This window comes from Colletes gigas, unplaced genomic scaffold, assembly GCF_013123115.1.
Source record: "Colletes gigas isolate AHSC1104 unplaced genomic scaffold, ASM1312311v1 Colletes_gigas_Sc00009, whole genome shotgun sequence".
NCBI lineage: Eukaryota > Metazoa > Arthropoda > Insecta > Hymenoptera > Colletidae > Colletes > Colletes gigas.
In genome coordinates this window covers 9,492,364-9,519,763 of record NW_025106638.1, presented here as the reverse complement: position 1 = coordinate 9,519,763, position 27,400 = coordinate 9,492,364, and the positions used below count along the sequence as shown (strand labels likewise).

Below are 27,400 nucleotides of genomic sequence, written 5' to 3'. Positions count from 1 at the left end.
AGCAATTTGAAAAAGAAATAAAATAATTAAAAAACACTGAAACACTCATAATTGGTGACACGAATACAGGACTTTCCTATTAATATTTTAACACTTTACCGACCGGTAGCCTATTAATCGACTGTTTTACCGGCCAACGCTTACCGACCGATAGCCTATTAATCAACTGTTTTATCGGTCGGTAAGTGTTGGCCGGTAAAAAAGTCGATTAATAGGCTATCGGTCGGTAATGTGTTAAGACTCGAGTGAACCTCATTTTTCAACCATCAGTCAATGTTTTTTTCTCGATGCTTCTCACAACTATGTCATTGGATAAAAAAATACCTATGCAAAATCTGAAATTGATCGAGCAACGGAAGTATGTGCTGCATTGAATATGAAAATTTTTACAATTCGTTTTTCGCCATTAGTCCATCACTATAATACGAATCATACGTAAAGGTGAAAGAGCAATTTGAAAAAGAAATAAAATAATTAAAAAACACTGAAACACTCATAATTGGTGACACGAATACAGGACTTTCCTATTAATATTTTAACACTTTACCGACCGGTAGCCTATTAATCGACTGTTTTACCGGCCAACGCTTACCGACCGATAGCCTATTAATCAACTGTTTTATCGGTCGGTAAGTGTTGGCCGGTAAAAAAGTCGATTAATAGGCTATCGGTCGGTAATGTGTTAAGACTCGAGTGAACCTCATTTTTCAACCATCAGTCAATGTTTTTTCTCGATGCTTCTCACAACTATGTCATTGGATAAAAAAAAACCTATGCAAAATCTGAAATTGATCGAGCAACGGAAGTATGTGCTGCATTGAATATGAAAATTTTTACAATTCGTTTTTCGCCATTAGTCCATCACTATAATACGAATCATACGTAAAGGTGAAAGAGCAATTTGAAAAAGAAATAAAATAATTAAAAAACACTGAAACACTCATAATTGGTGACACGAATACAGGACTTTCCTATTAATATTTTAACACTTTACCGACCGGTAGCCTATTAATCGACTGTTTTACCGGCCAACGCTTACCGACCGATAGCCTATTAATCAACTGTTTTATCGGTCGGTAAGTGTTGGCCGGTAAAAAAGTCGATTAATAGGCTATCGGTCGGTAATGTGTTAAGACTCGAGTGAACCTCATTTTTCAACCATCAGTCAATGTTTTTTCTCGATGCTTCTCACAACTATGTCATTGGATAAAAAAAAACCTATGCAAAATCTGAAATTGATCGAGCAACGGAAGTATGTGCTGCATTGAATATGAAAATTTTTACAATTCGTTTTTCGCCATTAGTCCATCACTATAATACGAATCATACGTAAAGGTGAAAGAGCAATTTGAAAAAGAAATAAAATAATTAAAAAACACTGAAACACTCATAATTGGTGACACGAATACAGGACTTTCCTATTAATATTTTAACACTTTACCGACCGGTAGCCTATTAATCGACTGTTTTACCGGCCAACGCTTACCGACCGATAGCCTATTAATCAACTGTTTTATCGGTCGGTAAGTGTTGGCCGGTAAAAAAGTAGATTAATAGGCTATCGGTCGGTAATGTGTTAAGACTCGAGTGAACCTCATTTTTCAACCATCAGTCAATGTTTTTTCTCGATGCTTCTCACAACTATGTCATTGGATAAAAAAATACCTATGCAAAATCTGAAATTGATCGAGCAACGGAAGTATGTGCTGCATTGAATATGAAAATTTTTACAATTCGTTTTTCGCCATTAATCCATCACTATAATACATTTCTCTACCACTTTTAGTTCATGCTACATAAAAATGTACACAAAAAAAACTACGATTGCGTTACAAAAATCATGATTTTGAGAACAAAATTTTGTTTGTCCTTGAATAGTACAACTTTTATTAAAGAAATTTTTTACATATGTACTTTCATTTAAAGGATGTTACTTTTATATATTAGAATACATAATATCGTAGAAAAATGCATTTTAAAAATAATTAAGGAATAGGAACATGGAATCTAGAGGAGTGAAAAATGAAAATATTTTTATTATGTTAAAATACGCTTTTAATAAATTCTATCGAATGGGAGGTACATATCATTCATTAAACTATCTTTCGTTACATTGAAAATTGTTTTTTATATTCTGATATAATTTGTAATATATACTATTTTCATTTTTTTATCATATTTATATATTCTTCCACCAGCACAACCCCACATACAGCAGTATCATTGATAATTTGTAATTGTTAAACTCACATTTATATTTCTCAACATATTTCCACGTTAGGACCTTTTCTTAAAAGTTTCATTGGTATAGTAAATATGTACATGTCGTATCTTTTTGTTTCTTCGAAAAGGAAATAATCTAGATCCGTGTTAACACATTACCGACCGATAGCCTATTAATCGACTTTTTTACCGACCAACGCTTACCGACCGATAGCGTATTAATCAACTTCTTTACCGACCAACGCTTACCGACCGATAGCCGATTAATCAACCGCTACCGGTCGGTAAAGTGTTAATATCATTTTTTATACCTTAAGGAATAATTTTTAACCATTTGAAAGAATTATCTATGACTTCGTTGTTCATTGCCTTCACCATTCGCAATATAACATCCTCTACAACTTTACTATAAAAAAAAGGCTAACGTTAATGATTCTGGTGTTAAATATCATAAATAGTTGCAAAGGGTGTAGCCGTATAAGATGGTCAAAAGTGCCCTTGAGCCAAACTGATCAGTGAACATATCAGTTAATAGACCATTCAAAGAAAACCATTTGTGTCAAATATCAACCCCGTACCCTTACTGAGAGGGTAGTTACAGGGCGTAACGTAATTTTCACTTTAAGCTGTATATCTTTTGTTGTATCGTATCAAAGATTTAGAAAAAAATTGGTGGTATTTTGCTCCACGGCGTACGTGTTTGTGAATTTTTTCAGAATTTTTCACCGCGAAATGGATTTTTAAAAAATTCGAAAATTATAAAAATATTTTTTTTTAATAGAAATTATTAAATGACCACGTTTATATTTTTACAGCGTTAGTGTCTTGTTATGATTATTAATCTATAATTTTTTCAGATTTTTAGAAATGGGGGAGCGATGTTGGAAAAATGAAAAACCGACATTAAACAAAAGTCTACTTCATTACGTAAAAGATGCTGAAACTGAATTTTTGAAAATTTCAAAATGGTATAGAAATGTATCAGCAATAGTCTATAATGATGAAAAATTATGAAATTTTTAAATTCGATGGTGGCCCATCTTCCCGTTCTTCGATCAATTTCAGATTTTGCATAGGTTATTTTTTCTAACTATAATTCTAACAGGCTTCGTCCCAAAAAAAGTTTTACCAATGCTAAGTAAGATCCACCCTACTGTTATCAGTCGTCAGCGACATTCACGAATTTCAATCTGATGAAAGCTCCTCCACTGTTTTTTCCACCTGATATTTTAAAATTGAATTTACATAGTTGTGTCGTTAAGCAAACAGAAATATATGCCATCCATACGTGAGTGACAGAACTTTTAACAGTGAAACTAGAACAATTAATTCTCAAGTTAAGATGTTAAAGAAAATAAATTTTAATAGGCTTCGTAAATTTTAACGAGGTTACGAAAGTAACTGTGACAACTTTTAAGTTGTGTAATTTACGATTGTCTAAAATCGAAGTTTTGGTCTCGTAGACAATTTTAGGATTTTGGACTGGCAGTCAACGTGTTAATGCACATTGCACAGTGTAGCTCGAAGAATTATATTTTGAGTTGTCCCTGTTAACACATTACCGACCGATAGCCTATTAATCGACTTTTTTACCGGCCAACACTTACCGACCGATAGCGTATTAATCAACTTCTTTACCGACCACCGCTTACCGACCGATAGCCGATTAATCAACCGCTACCGGTCGGTAAAGTGTTAAGTATTGGCTCAGAGTACTTTCTACTTCATTAATATGCAGCATCTGATGAAACATGATCCTGACCTTTTATGTAACACTATTTCACACGATTTGCCAATAGATCTTCTTTTTAAATTGAGAACCGCTTTATAAAATACACAAATTTGTACAAACTTGCAAGTATTTTAATAAGTAAAGCTTTATGGATAAATTTAACACCGAAAAATAAAAAAAAGTTCATACAAAGGTATGATTTACTTTGCTTAGTTCCTGAATTATAGTCAATTTTATGTTCTAATGATTAAGTTTAGGAACGTCATTTAATATTTCATGTATGATCTTGCTAACAAGTAGAAATGCTACCTCGTAGTGTTCCACGAGAATTGACAATTTCTTTCCTTCGGAAGGACGCAGTTTAGTTATGTAACTGAATAATTCTCTAATGACCAATTTGTTGACAAATTGATACGTCATGCAGACCTTATTGCTTCATCTACTTAACCTCTAGATTTGGGCATTGAAACACTTTGTTAACGTAATCAACGTGTTAATTAAAATAATTTTTGGAATTGTCGACTGCATCTTAACACATTACCGACCGATAGCCTATTAATCGACTTTTTTACCGGCCAACACTTACCGACCGATAGCGTATTAATCAACTTCTTTACCGACCAACGCTTACCGACCGATAGCCGATTAATCAACCGCTACCGGTCGGTAAAGTGTTAATATTACGCTAGGTATCCAATGCACGTTGTTGTTTTATTCTGTTTTTCAAATTGTTTATATCTTTGTACTAACAAGGGAACATCGCGAATTGATATACTCCGATTTTGATGAAACTTGGCGTAAATATTTATTAGACCTATCTGAGAAGAAAGATGTAATTCGTTTTGCACTTTGAGGGAGATATCAACCCTTTTATCCCAACCACCCTTTCTAAGTATATACGTGCTTATAAGTCGTAAACAACAAAAGATATTAACACTTTACCGACCTATAGCCTATTAATCGACTGTTTTACCGGCCAACGCTTACCGACCGATAGCCTATTCATCAACTGTTTTATCGGTCGACGTTTACCGACCGATAGCCGATTAATCAACCGCTACCGGTCGGTAAAGTGTTAAAAAATAGTTGAAATAAAAGTTATACCGTTTTTTGAAGCCTATAAAGCTGCGTATAAATTTTTATGAAAAAATCAATTTTTTTTGCAAAATTGAATTCCCTCTACCCCTATTTTTCCGAAAAACTTTCGCTCTTTCTAATCGATAAAAGAGTCTATTTATAGTGAATTCAGCGATGTATTATAATATATAATTATTTTAATTATTTCGTTCGCATTTTAAAAATATTGTTATCTATTTGCATTGACTGTTGTTCGACCTATACTTGCGACGTTGATACGATCTTTGATAAGTGCCATATCTCCGTTCGTTTTACATGTCATTTGCATAATTGTAAGATCAATTTCGTCATCATACGATGAAATTCATTTATTTTGTAGAAATTCTACAATATACGCAATATTTCCGATCCAGTAGTACAATTGAAAAGGTGTTAATGTACACACAAAAATAACCTGAAAATATAGAATAATATTTTTTGATAGTTTATAATCTCATTCATCCATACTGTGTTCATCAAATCAACACCTATACATACTTCGCGTATTCTAACTTTAATTTTTAATAAGAGATTCTAGAAGTAAAAATAGGACGAAAATAAAGAATACCAATTTGTTGATGGAGGCTTCGTTAAAAAGTTATTAACAAATTAAATTCAAAAATTTCAAATCGTTCAAAAAAAATTATTTTCAGTTGCAAGGGTCGATTACAATAATTTTTGGTGAATAGACATACCCCCGAAATCTAACCCGTTTTCTAAAAAAAAATTCGAGAAGGTACTGAAATTTTTAGACTAAATTAAAAAATTTCAAATCATACTAAAAAAATTATATTAAGTTACAGGGGTAAATTACGAGTATTTTTGGCGAATAGACATACCCCCGAAATCCTCTCCACTTTCGAGAAAAAAATTCGAGAATGAGTGAAATTTTTCGACAAAATTAAAAAATTTCAAATAGTTCTGGAAAAATTATTTTCGGTTGCGGGGGTCAGTTACAATCATTTTTGGTCATTAGACATACACTTGAACTCCTACCCACTTTCGAGAAAAAAATTCGAGAAGGTACTAAAATTTTTAGACTAAATTAAAAAATTTCAAATCATACTAAAAAAATTATATTAAGTTACAGGGGTCAATTACAAGTATTTTTGGTGAATAGACATACCCCCGAAATCCTCTCCACTTTCGAGAAAAAAAATTCGAGAATGAGTGAAATTTTTCGACAAAATTCAAAAATTTCAAATCGTTCAGAAAAAATTATTTTCGGTTGCAGAAACACGAACATTTGGCGAATTGAATAAAGTTTCGAATGAAATACATTTTTTGCACCATAAGTATTAATTTTGAGTTTCACACGTTCAATAAAATGATCGATAACTGTATCTATTTCTTGAGAATTTTCACGTTCTCGGTATGTTACAATATTTTGTTATTTTACGTGACACTGTTCCATGCAGCTTTTTAAATTTAAATATCCACGACTTTCCTGCTGAAAATGTTGGCAAATCAATGTTTTCTTTTGCTTCTAATTTTCGAATATCATTATCGTGGACTATGAATCCTCTTTCAATATCACGAAACATCGAAAGAGTAAAATCCGAAATATAAAATAACTGTTGAATTTTGGCGCGCTAATCACTGGGTCATTGCGCACGCGCATTTCCCGAAGGCGCCGCCTCGGGACGAGTGTCTTTTCTCCAGTTGATTCGCGGCTGTTCGGGAGAGTTCGGGATTCCCCGCCTTTCTCGTCGTAGCGTCCGAGGAAGTAACACACTGTTTCGGGAAGAACTAGATTTTGTACCGCGCGCGATTTTGAAACGCGTTTTGTACGCGTAGTTTGTATTATATTGTTCTAAAATAAATTCATTAAAATCTAACAATAACTTATCTCTTATATCTATATAAATAATTATATATTTGTGGAGTCCTTAGATCGGTTATGAGCGCAAGCGCGATCGAGCAGCGCTATACAGAGTCCATGAGTGGGGCGATTGGAGCACGGGAACCAAGGTGAAGAGTGGTTGGTTCCCGAGCTCAGGGGCCAGAGTCTCTCTTGGGAACTGTACCGCGCTAAGTTAGACGATAAGCTATACTTTGTACCAACAGTAAATTTGTTTCGGACATTATTACTGTCTCATTTCATTATCTGCCTGTTCCCCAAGCTCCCATCATGTCACATAACGAGAGTTTAACTCCGACATATTAAAATACATCGCTGAATTCACCATAAATAGTAACATTTATCGATTAGAAAAAAAGTTTTTCGAAAAATATGAGGAAGGGGGAATTCAATTTTGCAGAAAAACAATGATTTTTTCAAAAAAAAATTCACACGCAGCTTTATACGCCTCGAAAAACGCTATAACTTCAATTTCAACTAATTTTTTATATCTTTTGTTGTTTACGACTTATAATATTTATAATATTTTTTTCGTATCAGCCATTGTATGACTTTTCAGATAATCGTGTAGAACATGGATGAATTCGTCTCGATGCACGTTCCCACAGGGCATAACAAAACGTTTCATTTAAAAAATTGACTGTCGCGTCGTTTCTAGAAAAATGTAGGAAAAACACTCGATGTAGAGTACCGTGTTGGTTACAGGAGACTGGAAACCTTTTTCCTTTGTCATTCTTTGCTAACACTTGTTATTAGGTCATCTCATAAATCGTGCCGTCCGATATTCTCAAATTGACGAAGATAAAATACATAATTTGGAACATTCCTAGCATACGGCCCGTTCACCGATCGGGGTGAGTTATACGTCATTCGATTCGTCTAATTCAATACATTATTGATATGCATTTCATTATCTGCGGAAATTCGTTATTTTTTTATAAACTTGTCGTAAGGTTACAGTAAAAAAGTAAGGTTAGGTACATTTTTTGACAGGTTCACAGATAGAAACAAGTGACTATCGTTGCTATGTTCATGTCAACTCAGACAGTACTTGTAGGTAGACAGTGTACGCAGCAAGAGCAAAAAATGTTGTCCCCCCCCAAACAGTGTTTACGGGTAGAGAATATAATAAATTACTATTGTATGCAGCGCGTTGGATTAACTTTTTTTTATTATTAAATTTCATTATCATCTAGGTCTGGTATATTTTGGTTATCTGTAGAATCAAATGAAATTTCTGCAATTTCTTTTAATAGCTGGTTAAATAAATCATCCTTTCCTTGCTTGGAAAATTTGTAAAATACGTAGTGGCTTAAATACCCAATGAAATTATCTTTTTTGCTAAAAATAGAAAATTTTGTGGTATTATATGTTACAGAAAATATTAAAAAACGTGCAAAATTACAAATACTAGCCGACAATATTCAGGCAAAAAGTGTTTACTATGCCTCCACGTAGTTTCTATCGTATTTGTATGAGCGCCTGTTTCTGGGTCTTTGAAATGTAAGCTGTGATTTACGGTAAGATGTTTGTACCCCTCTTTCTCTAAGATGTTATAGGCTTTCCAACAATCTGAAATAATTGTTGTGCCAGGCAACACCCATTGTTTAATTATTGAAAGCAGGGACTCTGTGCCCCTACTTTCAACAGGCACCAGGAATATTTTTCCACTTCCTCTTTCTATTCCTCCAAAAACCCATTGTCCCTCTACACGATGACCTCTGTGATATTTTCTTCGTCCGAACTTAGATTCGTCTATATCTACTATTTTGCCTGGTCCGCCAAGTACTTCACACGAATGTTGTAGCCAATCAGTCATAACTTGTTTTACAAAATAATTCCATCGAGAAACAGTATTTTTATTCAATTGTAATTCTCGTACAATCTGATATTGATCAAAATTATGGACTAACGTGTAAGTTAATTTTAATACCATTTCATAAGAAAGCTTTGTTTTTGAAAACCACGTTCCACGTTTTACACATATTTTTACATCACAAGTTCGCTTTCGTTTGCAAGCACTAAGAGATGCTGCAATTGTTTTTCTACAACGCCAATTTTCATTGTCTAATTTCATTACGTTTCCACACTGTGGACAATTAACGCTAGAAAGACTGAAACTTAGTATATACCTATATTGCCCAAAAGCAGTCAAAATTACTGCGTTGTGAAAGACTAACTAATGTGTAAAAAAATTTGTTTAAAATTAATTTTTAATATTATGTTATAATATTATGAATTTACGGCGCAGAAATAAAATAAACAACTTGTTAGAACAAGTATCACTGCATAAAGATTCGAATAACAAGTACTACTTTAGCTTATTGAGAAACTGCAATTTATCAATAGGTCTGGGTTAGGTCTGGGTTAGGTCTGGATTAGGTCTGGATTAGATCTGGGTTAGGTCTGGATTAGATCTGGATTAGATCTGGATTAGATCTGGGTTAGGTCTGGATTAGATCTGGGTTAGGTCTGGGTTAGGTCTGGGTTAGGTCTGGATTAGATCTGAGTTAGGTCTGGATTAGATCTGGATTAGGTCTGGATTAGATCTGGGTTAGGTCTGGATTAGATCTGGGTTAGGTCTGGATTAGATCTGAGTTAGATCTGAGTTAGGTCTGGGTTAGGTTTGGATTAGATCTGAGTTAGGTCTGGATTAGATCTGAGTTAGATCTGAGTTAGGTCTGGGTTAGGTCTGGATTAGATCTGAGTTAGGTCTGGGTTAGGTCTGGATTAGATCTGAGTTAGATCTGAGTTAGGTCTGGGTTAGGTCTGGATTAGATCTGAGTTAGGTCTGGGTTAGGTCTGGATTAGATCTGGGTTAGGTCTGGATTAGATCTGGATTAGATCTGGGTTAGGTCTGGATTAGATCTGGGTTAGGTCTCATTCACACTGTTGTTGTATTTTGTAATTTCCAAGTGTATCATATCTGTTTGGTTTGGACTTGAAAGAATATCGAGTGAGACTTGACGAAGGTGCTCCTGAGATCAAAATTGATGTCGAATCACACTCGACATAGGAGTGCAAAGGGTTAAGATAATTTGGATTATTAACTAATCCAGACCTAACCCAGACCTAAACCAGACCTAACCCAGATCTAATCCAGACCTAACCCAGAGCTAACTCAGATCTAATCCAGACCTAACCCAGACCTAACTCAGATCTAATTCAGATCTAATCCAGACCTAACCCAGAGCTAACTCAGATCTAATCCAGACCTAACCCAGACCTAACCCAGAGCTAACTCAGATCTAATCCAGACCTAACTCAGATCTAACTCAGATCTAATCCAGACCTAACCCAGATCTAGAGTCTGGGTTAGGTCTGGGTTAGGTTTGGGTTATGTCTGGATTAGATCTGGGTTAGGTCTGGGTTAGGTCTGGGTTAGGTACCCCCAAATCGACAATTTATCATGTACTTGTATGTTATCATGTGTTGGTAATCGAAAAAAAATGAAAACTGTTATTTCAAAACAGAGTCGAACTGGTCATATAAGAAATTTACTCAATTCAATAATAAGTCATTTGATTATTTAAAATTTCCCAAGCAGTCAAAATGACTGCTTTTGGGCGATATAAGTGTTTTTCGTTAATAATTCAAAAACGAAGCCCCATCCGACATTTTTGCAAAGGAAATTGTAGCTTAGAATTGTCTCACCTACCCCCCATTTCCGTTTCTTACACTATTTACGGGACACCCTGTATATATACCGGAAATGAAGGAGGGGGGAGGTAACTACAATTATTAATAAACGCATTTATATGTTTTGCAAAAAGTCACAAAATTCTAAGAAATTGTGTCATTATATACATAATTGTTTTTCTAATTGAAATTAAAAAGCAGTCAAAATGACTTCCTTGGGCAATCTAGTGTTTAGATTTTTGGCAATCAACTTTTTATCTTGCAAAAATTTTAATAAAGCTTCTTTATTTTTACAAAATTCGTGCAATTTAAATAAGGTCCACGCTTCTGGAACTACTAATTCGGTCATTTTTATAGCACGGTTGAACAAAATTCGCAAAGTACAAGAAACAGAAGAAAATCAGAAATGACAGTTGAAACAAATGATTACCGAAACAATTTCTGCTTTTCTTCTGTTTCTTGTACTATCTGCAACGTGGAAATGTTATGAAAATTGGCAATGCAGGATAACTATTCCAGGATCTGTCGATTAAACTAAACGTAAAAGACATTGTAATATAAAGATATTTGCGAAGCAAAGAACGTGGTTTTCTAAAAACAAACTCAGCTATAGATGTTTTAAAATTAACATATATACTAACATATAATTATGAGCAATGTCGTATTATTATATAACTAAAATTAAATAAAAATACTGCCCAGCAATTGGAAGAGTAGAGTAGATTGTCGAGATCGATGAATCAACATTTTGTCATAGAAAATATCACAGAGGTCGCTTGAAAATTAATCACAGCGTCAGTTTTGAGGATCCCATTACCGATGCTTACACGAATTAAATTGAAACCACTCGGAGGCATGCTACACATTTTTTAATCTTTTTTATAACATATAATACTATCGATATTTTATATTTTTAAGAAGAGTAACTTCATCGAATGCCTGAGCCATTATGTATTTAGTAAATGTACCTAATAGAAAAATGGTGATTTATTCAATGAAATATTAGCAGAAATAGTAGAAATTTCATTCGATAAATGTTTAACAAATTAGCATTTGACTACCTAGCATTTTGATCAGAGTAACGACAGTCGCTTGTTTCCACCTGTGGACTTGTCAAAATATACTTAACCTTACTTTTTTACCGTAACTTTACGACAAGTTTATAAAAAAAATAACGAATTTCCGCAGATAATGAAATGCATATCAATAATGTATTGAATTAGACGAATCGAATGACGTATAACTCATCCAGATCGGTGAACGATTTGCTAGGCCGTTTGCTAGGAATATACCAAAAATACTATTGCGTTTGATCAAGTGGACTGTATTAGAGATTAGTGTTGCTGGCTACTGTGGATGAGTACCGCGATTGCTAGCAGGACTGCAGGCAACGTTCACGTTCAGTTCGAATCCAGCTGGCTCGTTTCCCGTGTTCTGTACGTGGTTGGTGCAGTTCGCGTCGGCTGGTCCCGTGCAATCCTCGAAGAAACCTCTCGCGGCGCACGCAGCCGGCGCTGAGGAGGGGGTGAGAGGGTTAACCGCGATCGGTGACGATGTCGATATCGCGGCTGCGCGTGTACAGCTGAGTGGGCAGCGCCTTGACGCGCCGATGTCCAGCGAGGCTGGCCTGTGTGGTCGAGCGTTACTGCTCGTACAGGTGATTCGTTGCGCTTGGCTCATGGCGCAGCAACGTTGCTGCGTGGCTAAACTCATCCGTTGCTGTTGCGCGTGTTGTTGTTGTTGCTGGTGCTGAGGTACACCGCAGAGCGCGGCTGGCGGGAACGCACCCGGAGACGGTCGTGAATCTTGGGTGGCGCGCAGGCTTCTCGCGCATGTCTCCCGGTCGTGACTGTTCTGCAACGCACACATTCACCCGAGTCAGCCAATTTCCGCTCCCCGATTTGCTAACGATTGTTTGGTTAACTTTATCGAGGAATATCTTCTGACACTCGTTGTTTCGGTTGGACTAGACGGGCCTGGGTGGTTTCCTAAGGGATCGATGCAAGCTGCGTTAACCTTTTGCGGACCAGTCGTACCACCCGAGTATGGCCAATATCTGACGTTGCGGTCATAACTGAGTGCATCGATGGCGACGATAGTAACGACAAACTTCCTTTAGCGATTCATCTACGTGTAACACTTCATTCGGATTGTTATATTTCTTAATACTGTTTAAAATATTTATAACATGAGTAATTTTTGTTAGAAATATGACTTCAAATTCATCTTTTCTTTGGTGTTTTAGAATTTACCAGTTTTTATAAACAGGGGGCGCTGTGTGCAAAAATGTGGAAAGCACATGTCGAGGAATATTCGTAGATTTAAGTTTCTCTTTCATAATCGATAATAAGAGTGTTTGTTTCTTTATTACAAGATTCATTATAATAAATAATAAATAAAGTATTTTAACAATTTTGGATGATCTATTATTATATATTCTGTAATGAAGAATTACTTGACACATAACCTTCACTCGAAGTCACATTAATTTCAAGGCAAACTAAAAAATTAAATAAAAGATACGAAATGCAAAAAATTCGCGCATAAAAGTGTAATGGACGCTCTTACCTGATTGTTGTGCTCACTTGACGATAATAAACGAGCGAAACAGTTGCTTGACAACTCGAATAAACTATCTGAGACAACTAATGATCGCAGAAAATAGGAAAATAGGAAAATTACGCGAAATCGTATGTCGATTGTTGTAAGGTCGAATTTCATGCGTTGCAAGAACGAGAAGCAAAGATTCACACCCGCCATCTTTCTTTATGTGGTTCCTGCTTTCTCCGCCATTCCGTTGGGGCGCTAAAGGCAGTTCGTCGTTACTGGTGTTCCCCATCGATGCACTCGATTACTCCAATTCCGACCACGTTAGTGGCGGTCCAAGTGTGCTCGCGAAGCGCATAAACATTTAACCCATTTACAGTCCCCCATGGACGAAAATTAAGCGTTCTGGGCCCCCAAGTCAAAGCTGCCGTGTGCACGCTAAATCGAACATATTTTTTTGGAGCAATGTTTTGGATTTGCTTTAAATTTGGATATCTTATAACGAATTTCAAAGGATTATTTGATCCCCTATGTCGTATACAGGGTGTCGCAACTGGAACAGGCTATATCTCCGAAACGGTTGGGAATAGAAAAATATGTTACAAATCAAAGTTAAATGGTATCAGACGATGCGGTATATGCAACTAATTTTATGCACTTTTGTGCACTGGTGCATCAGAAATATGCAACTGAACTTTTTTTTAAAATGGAAACCTACATTTTTCACTGCGCCAGTCGATGTAGTTTTTTATGCTCTACATAAAAGTACTAACGTACTTATGCCCTAAACTTAGTCGTTAGGAAGTTATCAAATCTTTTCTACACTTTCATAGACAAACTATTTACAAGATTTTTTTATTATTTAAAATAAATAAAATACCTTGTTTCTAATGGACCATACTGTACAACGCAATCACGCTAATCGTTTCAATAAACTTCGATTACTCCTCATATGGATAATATTAAATTGTTACCTTTTTTAAAAGTTATTCTGTGAAGAGGATACATAACTATATTTTCAAGTTTTTTCAGATTTTAAAATGTCTTCTAACTACTAGAAGCTAGCATATCTCTGTAAAAGAATTATATATAAAGTTGAAGAAATTTTTTTTAAATAAATTAATATTTATTTGAGAGTCTTTTCCCTTCAAGCTCATTCTCATTCTATTGGGCAATTTAACAGTTATAATTTATTGAGCAAATGTTTGTATCATTGTTCAAATAGCTGTACAATCAACAATTTTCAAAATTTCGAAAAATCCTTCGATACACGTTTAACACATTACCGACCGATAGCCTATTAATCGACTGTTTTACCGGCCAACACTTACCGACCGATAGCGTATTAATAAACTTCTTTACCGACCAACGCTTACCGACCGATAGCCGATTAATCAACCGCTGCCGGTCGGTAAAGTGTTAAATATCATTTAGGGCTGAAACACATCCAAGTTTCATCCAAATGCAAAATGTTGCTCTAAAAAGTGTTCGATCTGGCATGGAATATGTATAATACAGCGGTTCATAGTCAAAATCGATCAAATACTGTTTTTAGGATTGTAATATACAGTATTCTTGGAATAAATGTATGGAATTTTTTATGTTTAGTGTTATTTTAATCGGGAAGAATTTACAAATGCAGTAGTAAAAAATTTTATAAAAAGATAAACAAAAATTAAATTAATTTTATAAGCGATAAAATGTCTTTTAAATTTCGATGGTTGTCTCGACAAGGTTTTCACACTTATTAGAAGAATACTGCAAACAGTAAAACATATAATGCGTTGTATGAAAAATTATAGTACACAAAAGTAGCATGGTTTCAAAGAGGGCGTTATATGCATTAATAATTATTTAAATTATGAAAGTGGCTTAAGTCAAAGTTTAAAAAATTTTTTTAAATGTATATTAATATAATGTAAATCGATGTAACGAAGAAGAAAAGATAAATTAAATTTTTTCAAATTTTTGACTACGTTCATTAATTACTATTAATTAAGGTGTTCGACCACTCCTTGGAAAAATTTTAATGGGAGATTCTAGAGGTAAAAATAAAGCGAAAATCAAGGATACTAATTTGTTGATTGAGGCTTCGTTAAAAAGTTATAGTAACATTTTCACGCAGTATATTTTCGGTAATGAATTTTTTTCTCGAAAATGCGTAAAATTTCGGGGGTGTGTGTATTCACGAAAAATGATTGTAATTGACCCCTGCAAGCGAAAATAATTTTTTTAGAATGATTTGATACTTTGCAATTTTCAGGGTAACAGACTGTTATGGTCAGACATTATATTTTCGGTAATGAATTTTTTTCTCGAAAATGCGTGAAATTTCGGGGGTGTGTGTATTCACGAAAAATGATTGTAATTGACCCCTGCAAGCGAAAATAATTTTTCCAAAACGATTTGAAATTTTGTAATTTTGTCGAAAAATTTCACACCTTCTCGAATTTTTTTCTCGAAAGTGAGAAGGATTTCGAAGGTATGTCTAATGACAAAAAATGATTGTAATTGACATTCGCAACTAAAAATAATTTTTTCAGAATTATTTGAAATTTTTCCATTTCGATGAAAAAGTTCACTTTCCTGAATTTTTTTCTTGAAAATGCGTAGGATTTCGGGGTTATGCCTAATGACCAAAACTGATTGTAATTGACCCCCACAGCCAAAAATAGTTTTTCCAGAATGATTTGAAATTTTTTACTTTCGTCGAGAAAAGGCACCCTTTCGATTTTCCTTAAAAATTCGTTTTTGATTTTTAGTAATTTTGTTTAACGCCCAACAGAAAACTTGTCTAATACTTTTTTGTAGGTACCCATAAGCTCTACTTCAGAAAAAAGTTTCATTGAAATATATTCACTATTGCAGGGGTTATAACTATTTGAAAATTGGACCATTTTTGTGGGGGTTTTTCTAACTTTACGGTGTCAAGGAACAACTTTTTCAATATTCTTAGAATTCCCAGGTATTCTTCACCAAAATACACGTTGTTTGCCGTTTGAAACATTAAAATCCTCCAATCCGTTCAGAAATTATGACGATTTAAAGATACGCAAGAAATTTTCGAGTGACATTTCTGGGCCTGAAATAATATTTTCAGTAATGAATTTTTTTCTCGAAAATGGTTAGGATTTCGAGGGTATGTCTATCGACCAAAAATGATTGTAATTCACCCCTGCAATTGAAAATATTTTTTCTAGAACGATTTGAAATTTTTCAATTTTATCGAAAAATTTCATACCTTCTCGAATTTTTTTCTCGAAAATGGTTAAAATTTCGAGGGTATGTCTATCGACCAAAAATGATTGTAATTCACCCCTGCAATTGAAAATATTTTTTCTAGAACGATTTGAAATTTTTCAATTTTATCGAAAAATTTCATACCTTCTCGAATTTTTTTCTCGAAAATGGTTAAAATTTCGAGGGTATGTCTATCGACCAAAAATGATTGTAATTCACCCCTGCAATTGAAAATATTTTTTCTAGAACGATTTGAAATTTTCTAATTTTATCGAAAAATTTCATACCTTCTCGAATTTTTTTCTCGAAAATGGTTAAAATTTCGAGGGTATGTCTATCGACCAAAAATGATTGTAATTCACCCCTGCAATTGAAAATATTTTTTCTAGAACGATTTGAAATTTTTCAATTTTATCGAAAAATTTCATATTTTCTCGAATTTTTTTCTCGAAAATGGTTAAGATTTCGAGGGTATGTCTATCGACCAAAAATGATTGTAATTCACCCCTGCAATTGAAAATATTTTTTCTAGAACGATTTGAAATTTTTCAATTTTATCGAAAAATTTCATACCTTCTCGAATTTTTTTCTCGAAAATGGTTAAGATTTCGAGGGTATGTCTATCGACCAAAAATGATTGTAATTCACCCCTGCAATTGAAAATATTTTTTCTAGAACGATTTGAAATTTTTCAATTTTATCGAAAAATTTCATATTTTCTCGAATTTTTTTCTCGAAAATGGTTAAGATTTCGAGGGTATGTCTATCGACCAAAAATGATTGTAATTCCCCCCTGCAATAGAAAATAATTTTTTCAGAAGGGTTTGAAATTTTTTAATTTAATTGTTAATAACTTTTTAACGAAGCCTCAGTCAACAAATTGATATTCTTGATTTTCGTCTTATTTTGGCCTCTAGGATCTCCCATTAAAATTTTTCCCCGGGATAGTCGAACGCCCCGTATAGATATATTAGCAACACCAAAAAGGTACAAAATCCATAATTGTCAATGCACCAATTTTGTTCAAAATCTAATCAGATCTTGAGACTAGAATATAAATCTTAAATATAATGTTTCACCGAAATTTTACAACGCGTTTTACATAAGTACCATTTTCTCAAAATTGTTGAGCATGGCTTTGAAATCTTGAAAACGATAATCTTGGGGACAAACTTTCACTTACCATATTTTCCCCTTTGATGCAAACACTATATTCCTGAATTACTGATTCGTATCGTTAAGAACAATAAAATTATTTAAAATTGCCAAGATAACTGGGACACCCTAAATATGACATAATTCTAAAATCGCTATGTGACCTATTTTGACCGTGAATCATTGCATTATAAGGAAGAAGGAAGACCAGTTTCACGTTGAGAACTATGTGGATAGAGTCGTGTAATTGTTCGTGAATAATAACTAGACTGCGTATTTTAATGCAAATTCATATATTTATTAACAAAATTAATAAAATAAGAGCTTCGTAGAGGGTTCTTTCAACCCCTAAATGCAATAATTCTTATCTTGCATGAGTTTTTGTTATACTTTTATAACAAAAAATATTTTTGAATATTTTTGCATATTAAATGCATTCTATAGTTTTTTGACAATCTAAATTTCCCATAAATGCATAAACATCCGCAGTCTAATAATAACGATTAGGAAGGCTGATTTAAATGTCTGACCCAATACGATCAACTACTCCTTACAGGTTCCATCTTTCTTTCTTCATACAATACATGAGCCTAATAAAGGGACTCCAAACTGTACCCCTTTGATTTTAACGATTTTTTGTAGAATGTTAGAATACATTTTTCTTATTAATCCGGGAGAAAGTGGACATTTTTGTATGTGATAAGTAGTATGCTGAGTTAAAACTAAATAATTTGTGTAGTAGCAAAGCTGGAATTATATTTACTAACATTATTAGTCTTTGTATGTAAACAAAGTTGATAAAAAATAGAAAAGAAAGAAGAAATTATTCTCATTTGTCCTGGATTTGAACCTGGGCTCACTGTGGACGATTCTGACTCGTCGGTAAAGTAGATCGTTAGATGCGGCCATCTTGAATAGAATTGTATTTATGAAATGGTGAATCTTTAATTGCAAGTATTTGATAAACTATTAGTTAGTGGTCCATTTGAGAACCGCGGGGAAATCCCCATTGAGAATTGTAGACTAGGGACTAAATTTTTCATTTTCATTTTATTTATAATTTATTTAAAATCCATTACTAGTCTTTGTATGTAAAAAAAGTTGATAAAAAATAGAAAAGAAAGAAGAAATTATTCTCATTTGCCGTGGATTTGAACCTGAGCTCGCTGTGGACGATTCTGACTCGTCGGTAAAGAGGATCGTTAGATGCGGCCATCTTGAATAGAATTGTATTTATGAAATGGTGAATCTTTAATTGCAAGTATTTGATAAACTATTAGTTAGTGGTCCATTTGAGAACCCCGGGGAAGTCCCCATTGAGAATTGTAGACTAGGGACTAAATTTTTCATTTTCATTTTATTTATAATTTATTTAAAATCCATTACTAGTCTTTGTATGTAAAAAAAGTTGATAAAAAATAGAAAAGAAAGAAGAAATTATTCTCATTTGCCGTGGATTTGAACCTGAGCTCGCTGTGGACGATTCTGACTCGTCGGTAAAGAGGATCGTTAGATGCGGCCATCTTGAATAGAATTGTATTTATGAAATGGTGAATCTTTAATTGCAAGTATTTGATAAACTATTAGTTAGTGGTCCATTTGAGAACCCCGGGGAAATCCCCATTGAGAATTGTAGACCAGGGACTAAATTTTTCATTTTCATTTTATTCATAATTTATTTAAAATCCATTACTAGTCTTTGTATGTAAAAAAAGTTGATAAAAAATAGAAAAGAAAGAATAAATTATTCTCATTTGCCCTGGATTTGAACCTGGGCTCGCTGTGGACGATTCTGACTCGTCGGTAAAGTAGATCGTTAGACGTGGCCATCTTGAATAGAATTGTATTTATGAAATGGTGAATCTTTAATTGCAAGTATTTGATAAACTATTAGTTAGTGGTCCAATTGAGAACCCCGGGGAAATCCCCATTGAGAATTGTAGACTAGGGACTAAATTTTTCATTTTCATTTTATTTATAATTTATTTAAAATCCATTACTAGTCTTTGTATGTAAAAAAAGTTGATAAAAAATAGAAAAGAAAGAAGAAATTATTCTCATTTGCCGTGGATTTGAACCTGAGCTCGCTGTGGACGATTCTGACTCGTCGGTAAAGTAGATCGTTAGATGCGGCCATCTTGAATAGAATTGTATTTATGAAATGGTGAATCTTTAATTGCAAGTATTTGATAAACTATTAGTTATTGGTCCATTTGAGAACCCCGGGGAAATCCCCATTGAGAATTGTAGACTAGGGACTAAATTTTTCATTTTCATTTTATTCATAATTTATTTAAAATCCATTACTAGTCTTTGTATGTAAAAAAAGTTGATAAAAAATAGAAAAGAAAGAAGAAATTATTCTCATTTGCCGTGGATTTGAACCTGAGCTCGCTGTGGACGATTCTGACTCGTCGGTAAAGTAGATCGTTAGATGCGGCCATCTTGAATAGAATTGTATTTATGAAATGGTGAATCTTTAATTGCAAGTATTTGATAAACTATTAGTTAGTGGTCCATTTGAGAACCCCGGGGAAATCCCCATTGAGAATTGTAGACCAGGGACTAAATTTTTCATTTTCATTTTATTTATAATTTATTTAAAATCCATTACTAGTCTTTATATGTAAACAAAGTTGATAAAAAATAGAAAAGAAAGAAGAAATTATTCTCATTTGCCCTGGATTTGAACCTGGGCTCGCTGTGGACGATTCTGACTCGTCGGTAAAGTAGATCGTTAGACGTGGCCATCTTGAATAGAATTGTATTTATGAAATGGTGAATCTTTAATTGCAAGTACTTGATAAACTATTAGTTAGTGGTCCAATTGAGAACCCCGGGGAAATCCCCATTGAGAATTGTAGACCAGGGACTAAATTTTTCATTTTCATTTTATTTATAATTTATTTAAAATCCATTACTAGTCTTTATATGTAAACAAAGTTGATAAAAAATAGAAAAGAAAGAAGAAATTATTCTCATTTGCCCTGGATTTGAACCTGGGCTCGCTGTGGACGATTCTGACTCGTCGGTAAAGTAGATCGTTAGACGTGGCCATCTTGAATAGAATTGTATTTATGAAATGGTGAATCTTTAATTGCAAGTATTTGATAAACTATTAGTTAGTGGTCCATTTGAGAACCCCGGGGAAATCCCCATTGAGAATTGTAGACCAGGGACTAAATTTTTCATTTTCATTTTATTCATAATTTATTTAAAATCCATTACTAGTCTTTGTATGTAAAAAAAGTTGATAAAAAATAGAAAAGAAAGAAGAAATTATTCTCATTTGCCGTGGATTTGAACCTGAGCTCGCTGTGGACGATTCTGACTCGTCGGTAAAGTAGATCGTTAGATGCGGCCATCTTGAATAGAATTGTATTTATGAAATGGTGAATCTTTAATTGCAAGTATTTGATAAACTATTAGTTAGTGGTCCATTTGAGAACCCCGGGGAAATCCCCATTGAGAATTGTAGACCAGGGACTAAATTTTTCATTTTCATTTTATTCATAATTTATTTAAAATCCATTTCTAGTCTTTATATGTAAAAAAAGTTGATAAAAAAAAGAAAAGAAAGAAGAAATTATTCTCATTTGCCGTGGATTTGAACCTGAGCTCGCTGTGGACGATTCTGACTCGTCGGTAAAGTAGATCGTTAGATGCGGCCATCTTGAATAGAATTGTATTTATGAAATGGTGAATCTTTAATTGCAAGTATTTGATAAACTATTAGTTAGTGGTCCATTTGAGAACCCCAGGAAATCCCCATTGAGAATTGTAGACTAGGGACTAAATTTTTCATTTTCATTTTATTTATAATTTATTTAAAATCCATTACTAGTCTTTATATGTAAACAAAGTTGATAAAAAATAGAAAAGAAAGAAGAAATTATTCTCATTTGCCCTGGATTTGAACCTGGGCTCGCTGTGGACGATTCTGACTCGTCGGTAAAGTAGATCGTTAGATGCGGCCATCTTGAATAGAATTGTATTTATGAAATGGTGAATCTTTAATTGCAAGTATTTGATAAACTATTAGTTAGTGGTCCATTTGAGAACCCCGGGGAAGTCCCCATTGAGAATTGTAGACTAGGGACTAAATTTTTCATTTTCATTTTATTTATAATTTATTTAAAATCCATTACTAGTCTTTGTATGTAAAAAAAGTTGATAAAAAATAGAAAAGAAAGAAGAAATTATTCTCATTTGCCGTGGATTTGAACCTGAGCTCGCTGTGGACGATTCTGACTCGTCGGTAAAGTAGATCGTTAGACGTGGCCATCTTGAATAGAATTGTATTTATGAAATGGTGAATCTTTAATTGCAAGTATTTGATAAACTATTAGTTAGTGGTCCATATAATTATATAGCTTCATAAATAGGGGGATCAAATATATTACTCTGCAAAATTTGAACTAAATCGGCGACACTAAGGCCTGGATTGCATTTCCCTTCAGAGTAAAAAATGAAAAATGGCGATCTGGTAGCACATGGTCGTACATTGCACAAAAAATGACAAAAACGCGGATAAAATATGAAATAGCTCTCTGATTTGCACCAAGATCAGTATATTAAGATATTTAAAGCCGCTGATTAGGGATCTAATGCCAAATTAATGTATGAACTATTTTTTCACATGTTTGATCTAATACTGTTGGAAGAAAGGAGCGCGGTGCAACTGCGCGTCTTTCGTGTGCGATTCGGGTAGGCTCGGGAGCCTTCGGGGCGACTCGGGTAGGCTCGGGAGCCTTCGGGGCGAGCCGGTTGCCGGTGCCGGGCGCGTGGCCCGAGAACAAAGGCAGTGGTATTTGGTCGATGGTCGAGTGAACGCGTGTGGCTACATGGCCCATTGTAGAAACAAATATAAATATATATATTGAACTGTTTATCAGAGAGTGTTGTTAATTTCCAACAGATACCATTCGTAGTATTCTATCATTTGAAAAAAGAGCGTTAAAATTGAAGTGATACAGTTGGAGGTTTTCTACTTGCAAAGACTCCTACTCCTGAGTGAGACGAGTCCTAACCCACTGGGATCACGGGACAGCGAACGTATTAACATAGACTAACATTAGCTGTGACTTTTGTTACCTTTCGCAGACTGACTTGTTCCATGAGGTACAGAAGAATACTTGTTTTAATCCTAAAGTATTCTTCGTAGTAAGTTGAGAACCTGCGACGAGACAGACGGACCGCAAATGGTTAAAAGTTTGAGGCTTCCGTGGACATTGTTACGGATAGTTCTGAGATTCCCGTGACAACTATACCGCGTAATTACTGTGTAATTACTATTACGTGGTATACTCGATAGTTCCTTGGAACGAAAAACCTCAGAACTTCCGTCGCTGATCGTTACTATCGCAAATGATTAGAGCTGGTTAAAAGAACACCGTTGTTTCCCGAGTGCGTTGTTGTTAAAATTAAAAAAGGAACAAAATACAAACGCTCAACACACAAGGACGTACATAGTACAATGAACACAGGTTCCACGCTCGTGCAAATGGGAGGAATGATATGTATTATGCGTGGGTTATGATGTTCGTGTGTATATGGCTGGGTTAGTCGTTATTGTGCTGCTGTTTTTTTTTTTAGCAATGACAAAAGAGCCGACAGATCTTTGCAGACTAGTTACGAGAACACTTTATGCAAATGAGTAGCTCTTTTCAGAGTACTCGATCCAACGAGTAGCGCGTGTAATTGTCCATGGCAGGGATCAGCAAATTAGTTTTTTGAAAAGTCAAATACTATACAAGATGTTCGGCTATTCCTGGGGAAAAATTTTAGTGGGACACTCTAGAGGCCAAAATAAGACGAAAATGAAGAATACTTATTTGTTGATGGAGGTTTCGTTAAAAAGTTATTAATGTTTAAAGTTTTGCTCGTATTTGAATTTTTTTCTCGAAAATGGGTAGGATATTGGGGGTAGGTCTATTCACCAAAAATTATTGCAATCGACCCCCGCAAACGAAAATAATTTTTCTAGAACGATTTGAAATTTTGTAATTTTGTCGAAAAATTTCATACCTTCTCGAATTTTTTTCTCGAAAGTGAGTAGGATTTCAGGGGTATGTCTAATGACCAAAAATGATTGTAATTGACCGCCCCAACCGAAAATAATTTTTTTAGAACGATTTGAAATTTGTTAATTTTGTCGAAAAATTTCATACCTTCTCGAATTTTTTTCTTGAAAACGGGTAGGAATTCGAGGTTGAGTCCAATGACCAAAAATTATTGTAAATGACCCCCGCAACCAAAAATATTTTTTTCAGAACGTTTTAAAAGTTTTTTTTTTCGTCGAAAAATTTCATAACTTCTCGAATTTTTTTCTCGAAACTGGGTAGGAATTTAAGCATATGTCTAATGACCAAAAATGATTGTAATTGACCCCGCAACCAAAAATAATTTTTCCAGGACGATGTGAAATTTTTTAATTTTGTCAAAAAATTTCATACATTCTCGAATTTTTTTCTGGATAGTGGATAGGAATTCAAGTGTATGTCTAATGACCGAAAATGATTGTAACTGACCCCCGCAAACGAAAATAATTTTTCCAGAACGATTTGAAATTTGTTAATTTTGTCGAAAAATTTCATACCTTCTCGAATTTTTTTCTCGAAAATGGGTAGGATTTCGGGGTTAAGTCCTTTGACCAAAAATGATTGTAATTGACACCCGCAACTAAAAATAATTTTTCCAGAATGATTTGAAATTTTTTTTCCCCCGAAAAATTTCAGCACCATGTCGATTTTTTTTTTAAATTTGTTTGACGCTCTACAGAAATGTTGTCTAATACTTTTTTGCAGGTATCCATGGACTCTGCTTCAGAAAAAAATTTCGATGAGATACCTTTACTATTGTAGGAGTTATGACCGTTTGAAGATTGGACCAGTTTTAGGGGGTTTTTCCTTACTTTACGGGGCCAAGGAATAACTTTTTCAATATTGTTAGAATTTCTACATATTCTTGGCCAAAATGCGCGTCGTTTGCTTTTTTGAACATTAAAATCCTTCAATCCGTTCAAGAGTTATGATGTTTCAAAGATGCCCATGAAATTTTGGCTAAACATTTCTGGCCAAAAATTATATTCTCGTTAAAGAATTTTTTTCTCGAAAGTGGGTAGGAATTCAGGGATATGTGTTTTCACAAAGAATGATTGTAATTGAGCACCGCAACCAAAAATAATTTTTTTAGAACATTTTGAAATTTTTTAATTTTATCGAAAAATTTCATACCTTCTCGAATTTTTTTCTCGAAAATGGTTAGGAATTCAAGTGTATACCTAATGACCAAAAATGATTGTAATCGACTCCCGCAACCGAAAATAATTTTTTCAGAACGATTGAAAAGTTTATTTTTCGTCGAAAAATTTCATAACTTCTCGAATTTTTTTCTCGAAAATGGTTAGGATTTCGAGGGTATGTCTATTGGCCAAAAAATTATTGTAATTGGCCCCTGCAATCAAAAATAATTTTTTTAGAACAATTTGAAATTTTTTAATTTAAATTTTTAATAACTTTTTAACGAAGCCTCCATCAACAAATTGGTATTCTTGATTTTCGTCTTATTTTGACCTCTAGAATCTCCCATTAAAATTTCTCCCAGAGTTGTCCGGAACACCCTGTATACTTTTTAAATAACAAATCCATAAAATGCATATTTATTAATGGGAATAATGGAATTCTAAAATGAAGTTATTTTGTTTTAATTCGAATCACACATACATACGTATCGACTCGACGGGTTAAATACGAATTCAAAGACCATAAAAAGTACCTATGGTCCTATGGTCCAGCTAGTAAACAAATCGACTCAACTGGAGGAACAGATTCAAAAAACGGAAGTCCTCGATATCTCAGTCTATACTTGAAAGTTTTATTCTTGGGGATCAGGTTAAAAATACATATCAAGAGAAAGATCTTTCACGTAAGAAATTGTTTTATCACTAGACTGCCAATGTTTATGCAAATTCATATTTTTATTAATAGAATTAATAAAACGGGAGCTTTGTAGATGTCTCAACCCTTGAATATAATAATTCGTATCTTACTTCAAGTATTTCTTATATTTCTGCATATTAACACTTTACCGACCGGTAGCGGTTGATTAATCGGCTATCGGTCGGTAAAAAAGTTGATTAATACGCTATCGGTCGGTAAGTATTGGCCGGTAAAAAAGTCGATTAATAGGCTATCGGTCGGTAATGTGTTAAGTGCACTCTGTAGTTTCTTGAGAATTAAAATTCCCCATAAATGCACAAACATCCGCAGTCTATTTATCACCTTTCGTAAAGGAACCCTTATTTTCAATACTGTACCCATAAAAAGGTTCTCACACTCGATGGTAGCTTTTAAAAATTAGTGAAACCAAGCTTAGAGCCCTCTAAAGGACGAAACATCGAAACAGAGTCAAACTTTTCAAGGTAAACACCGATAAGATCAATCTATAACAAATTTATTCGATCGAAAACTTAAATTATTGATAACTAGACTGCGGATGTCTATGCATTTATGGGAAATTTTAATTTTCAAAAAATTACACAGTGCACTTAATATGCAAAAATATAAGGAACTAGTATGCCCCGTCTCCGCTTCGTGCAAAAGCAATTTATGACCAGACGATCGTCCCGACATATATATCCGCGATACTGCAATTCTCTCGCGAGAAAGCGCTCGAGAAGCTACGCCACCTGGCCGTAACATCGCAGTACTGCTACGGGCGAGGTTCCGCGCATGCGCGCGCAAGTAGACTGTCGTACACAGGGGTCGCGTGGTCTGCCACACAGTCGTACACATGAAATCTTTACAAAGCTCTCATTCCGTTAATTCGCAAAATATGAATTTGCATAAAAATCCACAGTCTATTGATAACAATGATAAAAGTTGTACACATTGTCGGTGGTAGAAGGAACGTCACCTGATAAACTGTGAAAATATATCACACTTTATCAAATCTTTACGAACTTTACATGTTACTGTCCTGAAAAGTGTTATATCGCTCCTTTACAAACTTTACCATTGTTCTCGAGAGTAAAACTCTCAAGTGTACACCAAGTGTGTGCATTCTAGACGTAAGAAATAAAAGAGTTCCTCTCCGTGAAGTAGTCTATAGGAAGTTTCTCGAGTCGATTCGTTTACCAGACCTTAGTGCGCAGAGAAATCGGTGTTACCGGTAGTCGAATCGTCCGTTTGAACACCGATCTGTCTACCCGAGAGATGCAGATTAGTCACGACCTGTACAACACTGAAGTACTGTACTTATTCCGGATCGAGTTCCCGAGAGCAGCGTGGCGGGCAAAGAGCACCTGTACCTGGGCGATGCACTGGGAGACGACGTGATCAGGGAGCGCAGGGAACTGCTGCTTCAGCTCATGGAACAGCTGCATGATAGCGATGTTAGAGCAATGGCACTCCCCCATCGTGGGCCCCCATCCTCCTGGCAAGGCCTACCTGCGGGTGCCAGGTTCTCTCGTTACACCAGTTCATGCGTATTCGTCGATAGAAACAGCCGACGACGAGACACGATCACTGACTCTGTTCAGCGGGCAGCGAGAACACGAATCAATGTATATTACAGTGGTCCTCATTCTTTCTTTTTTATCTCGATAGTTTATCAATATCACCCTCCCAGAATAGTCTCGATGGACGAAAAAAATCATTTCTGCGCGATACGAGTTTGTTAGCGACGTCGAGGGCATTTAGCTCGACGATATTTCGTTTTCAAACGATTTATGATGGGGGCTTAGCCTGCGTGGGGCCCAAAAGTCAGCGATGGGATTTGGAACGTTTCGAATCGATTCGAAGCACAGATCTCATAGAAAATGGCCCCTGGTTAAATTAGCTGAACTTTTGATGTAGTTCATGATGTCTTGATGAAAGGCCCCAATG

General features: G+C 34.7%; 1 protein-coding gene across 10 annotated transcripts in view; it reads right to left on the bottom strand.

Moving 5' to 3' along the window:
* LOC122397536 (TGF-beta-activated kinase 1 and MAP3K7-binding protein 3) overlaps window positions 1-27,400 on the bottom strand; it is an 81,487-nt gene that overhangs the window by 31,589 nt on the left and 22,498 nt on the right. For 3 of the 10 annotated variants that reach the window (XR_006259115.1, XR_006259117.1, XM_043396767.1), the window contains exons 2-3: window positions 26,818-26,962; window positions 11,936-12,425 (exon numbers count right to left, since the gene is read on the bottom strand). Coding sequence is in view for 2 of the 10 variants with exons in the window: in XM_043396767.1 (XP_043252702.1) it covers window positions 11,936-12,425; window positions 26,818-26,931 (604 nt within the window). In the remaining 8 variants the exon portion in view is untranslated. Of the gene's footprint in view, window positions 1-11,935; window positions 12,560-26,770; window positions 27,047-27,400 lie in introns of those variants that run through there. The other 7 variants (XR_006259118.1, XM_043396768.1, XR_006259116.1 and 4 more) reach the window with 6 other exon arrangements.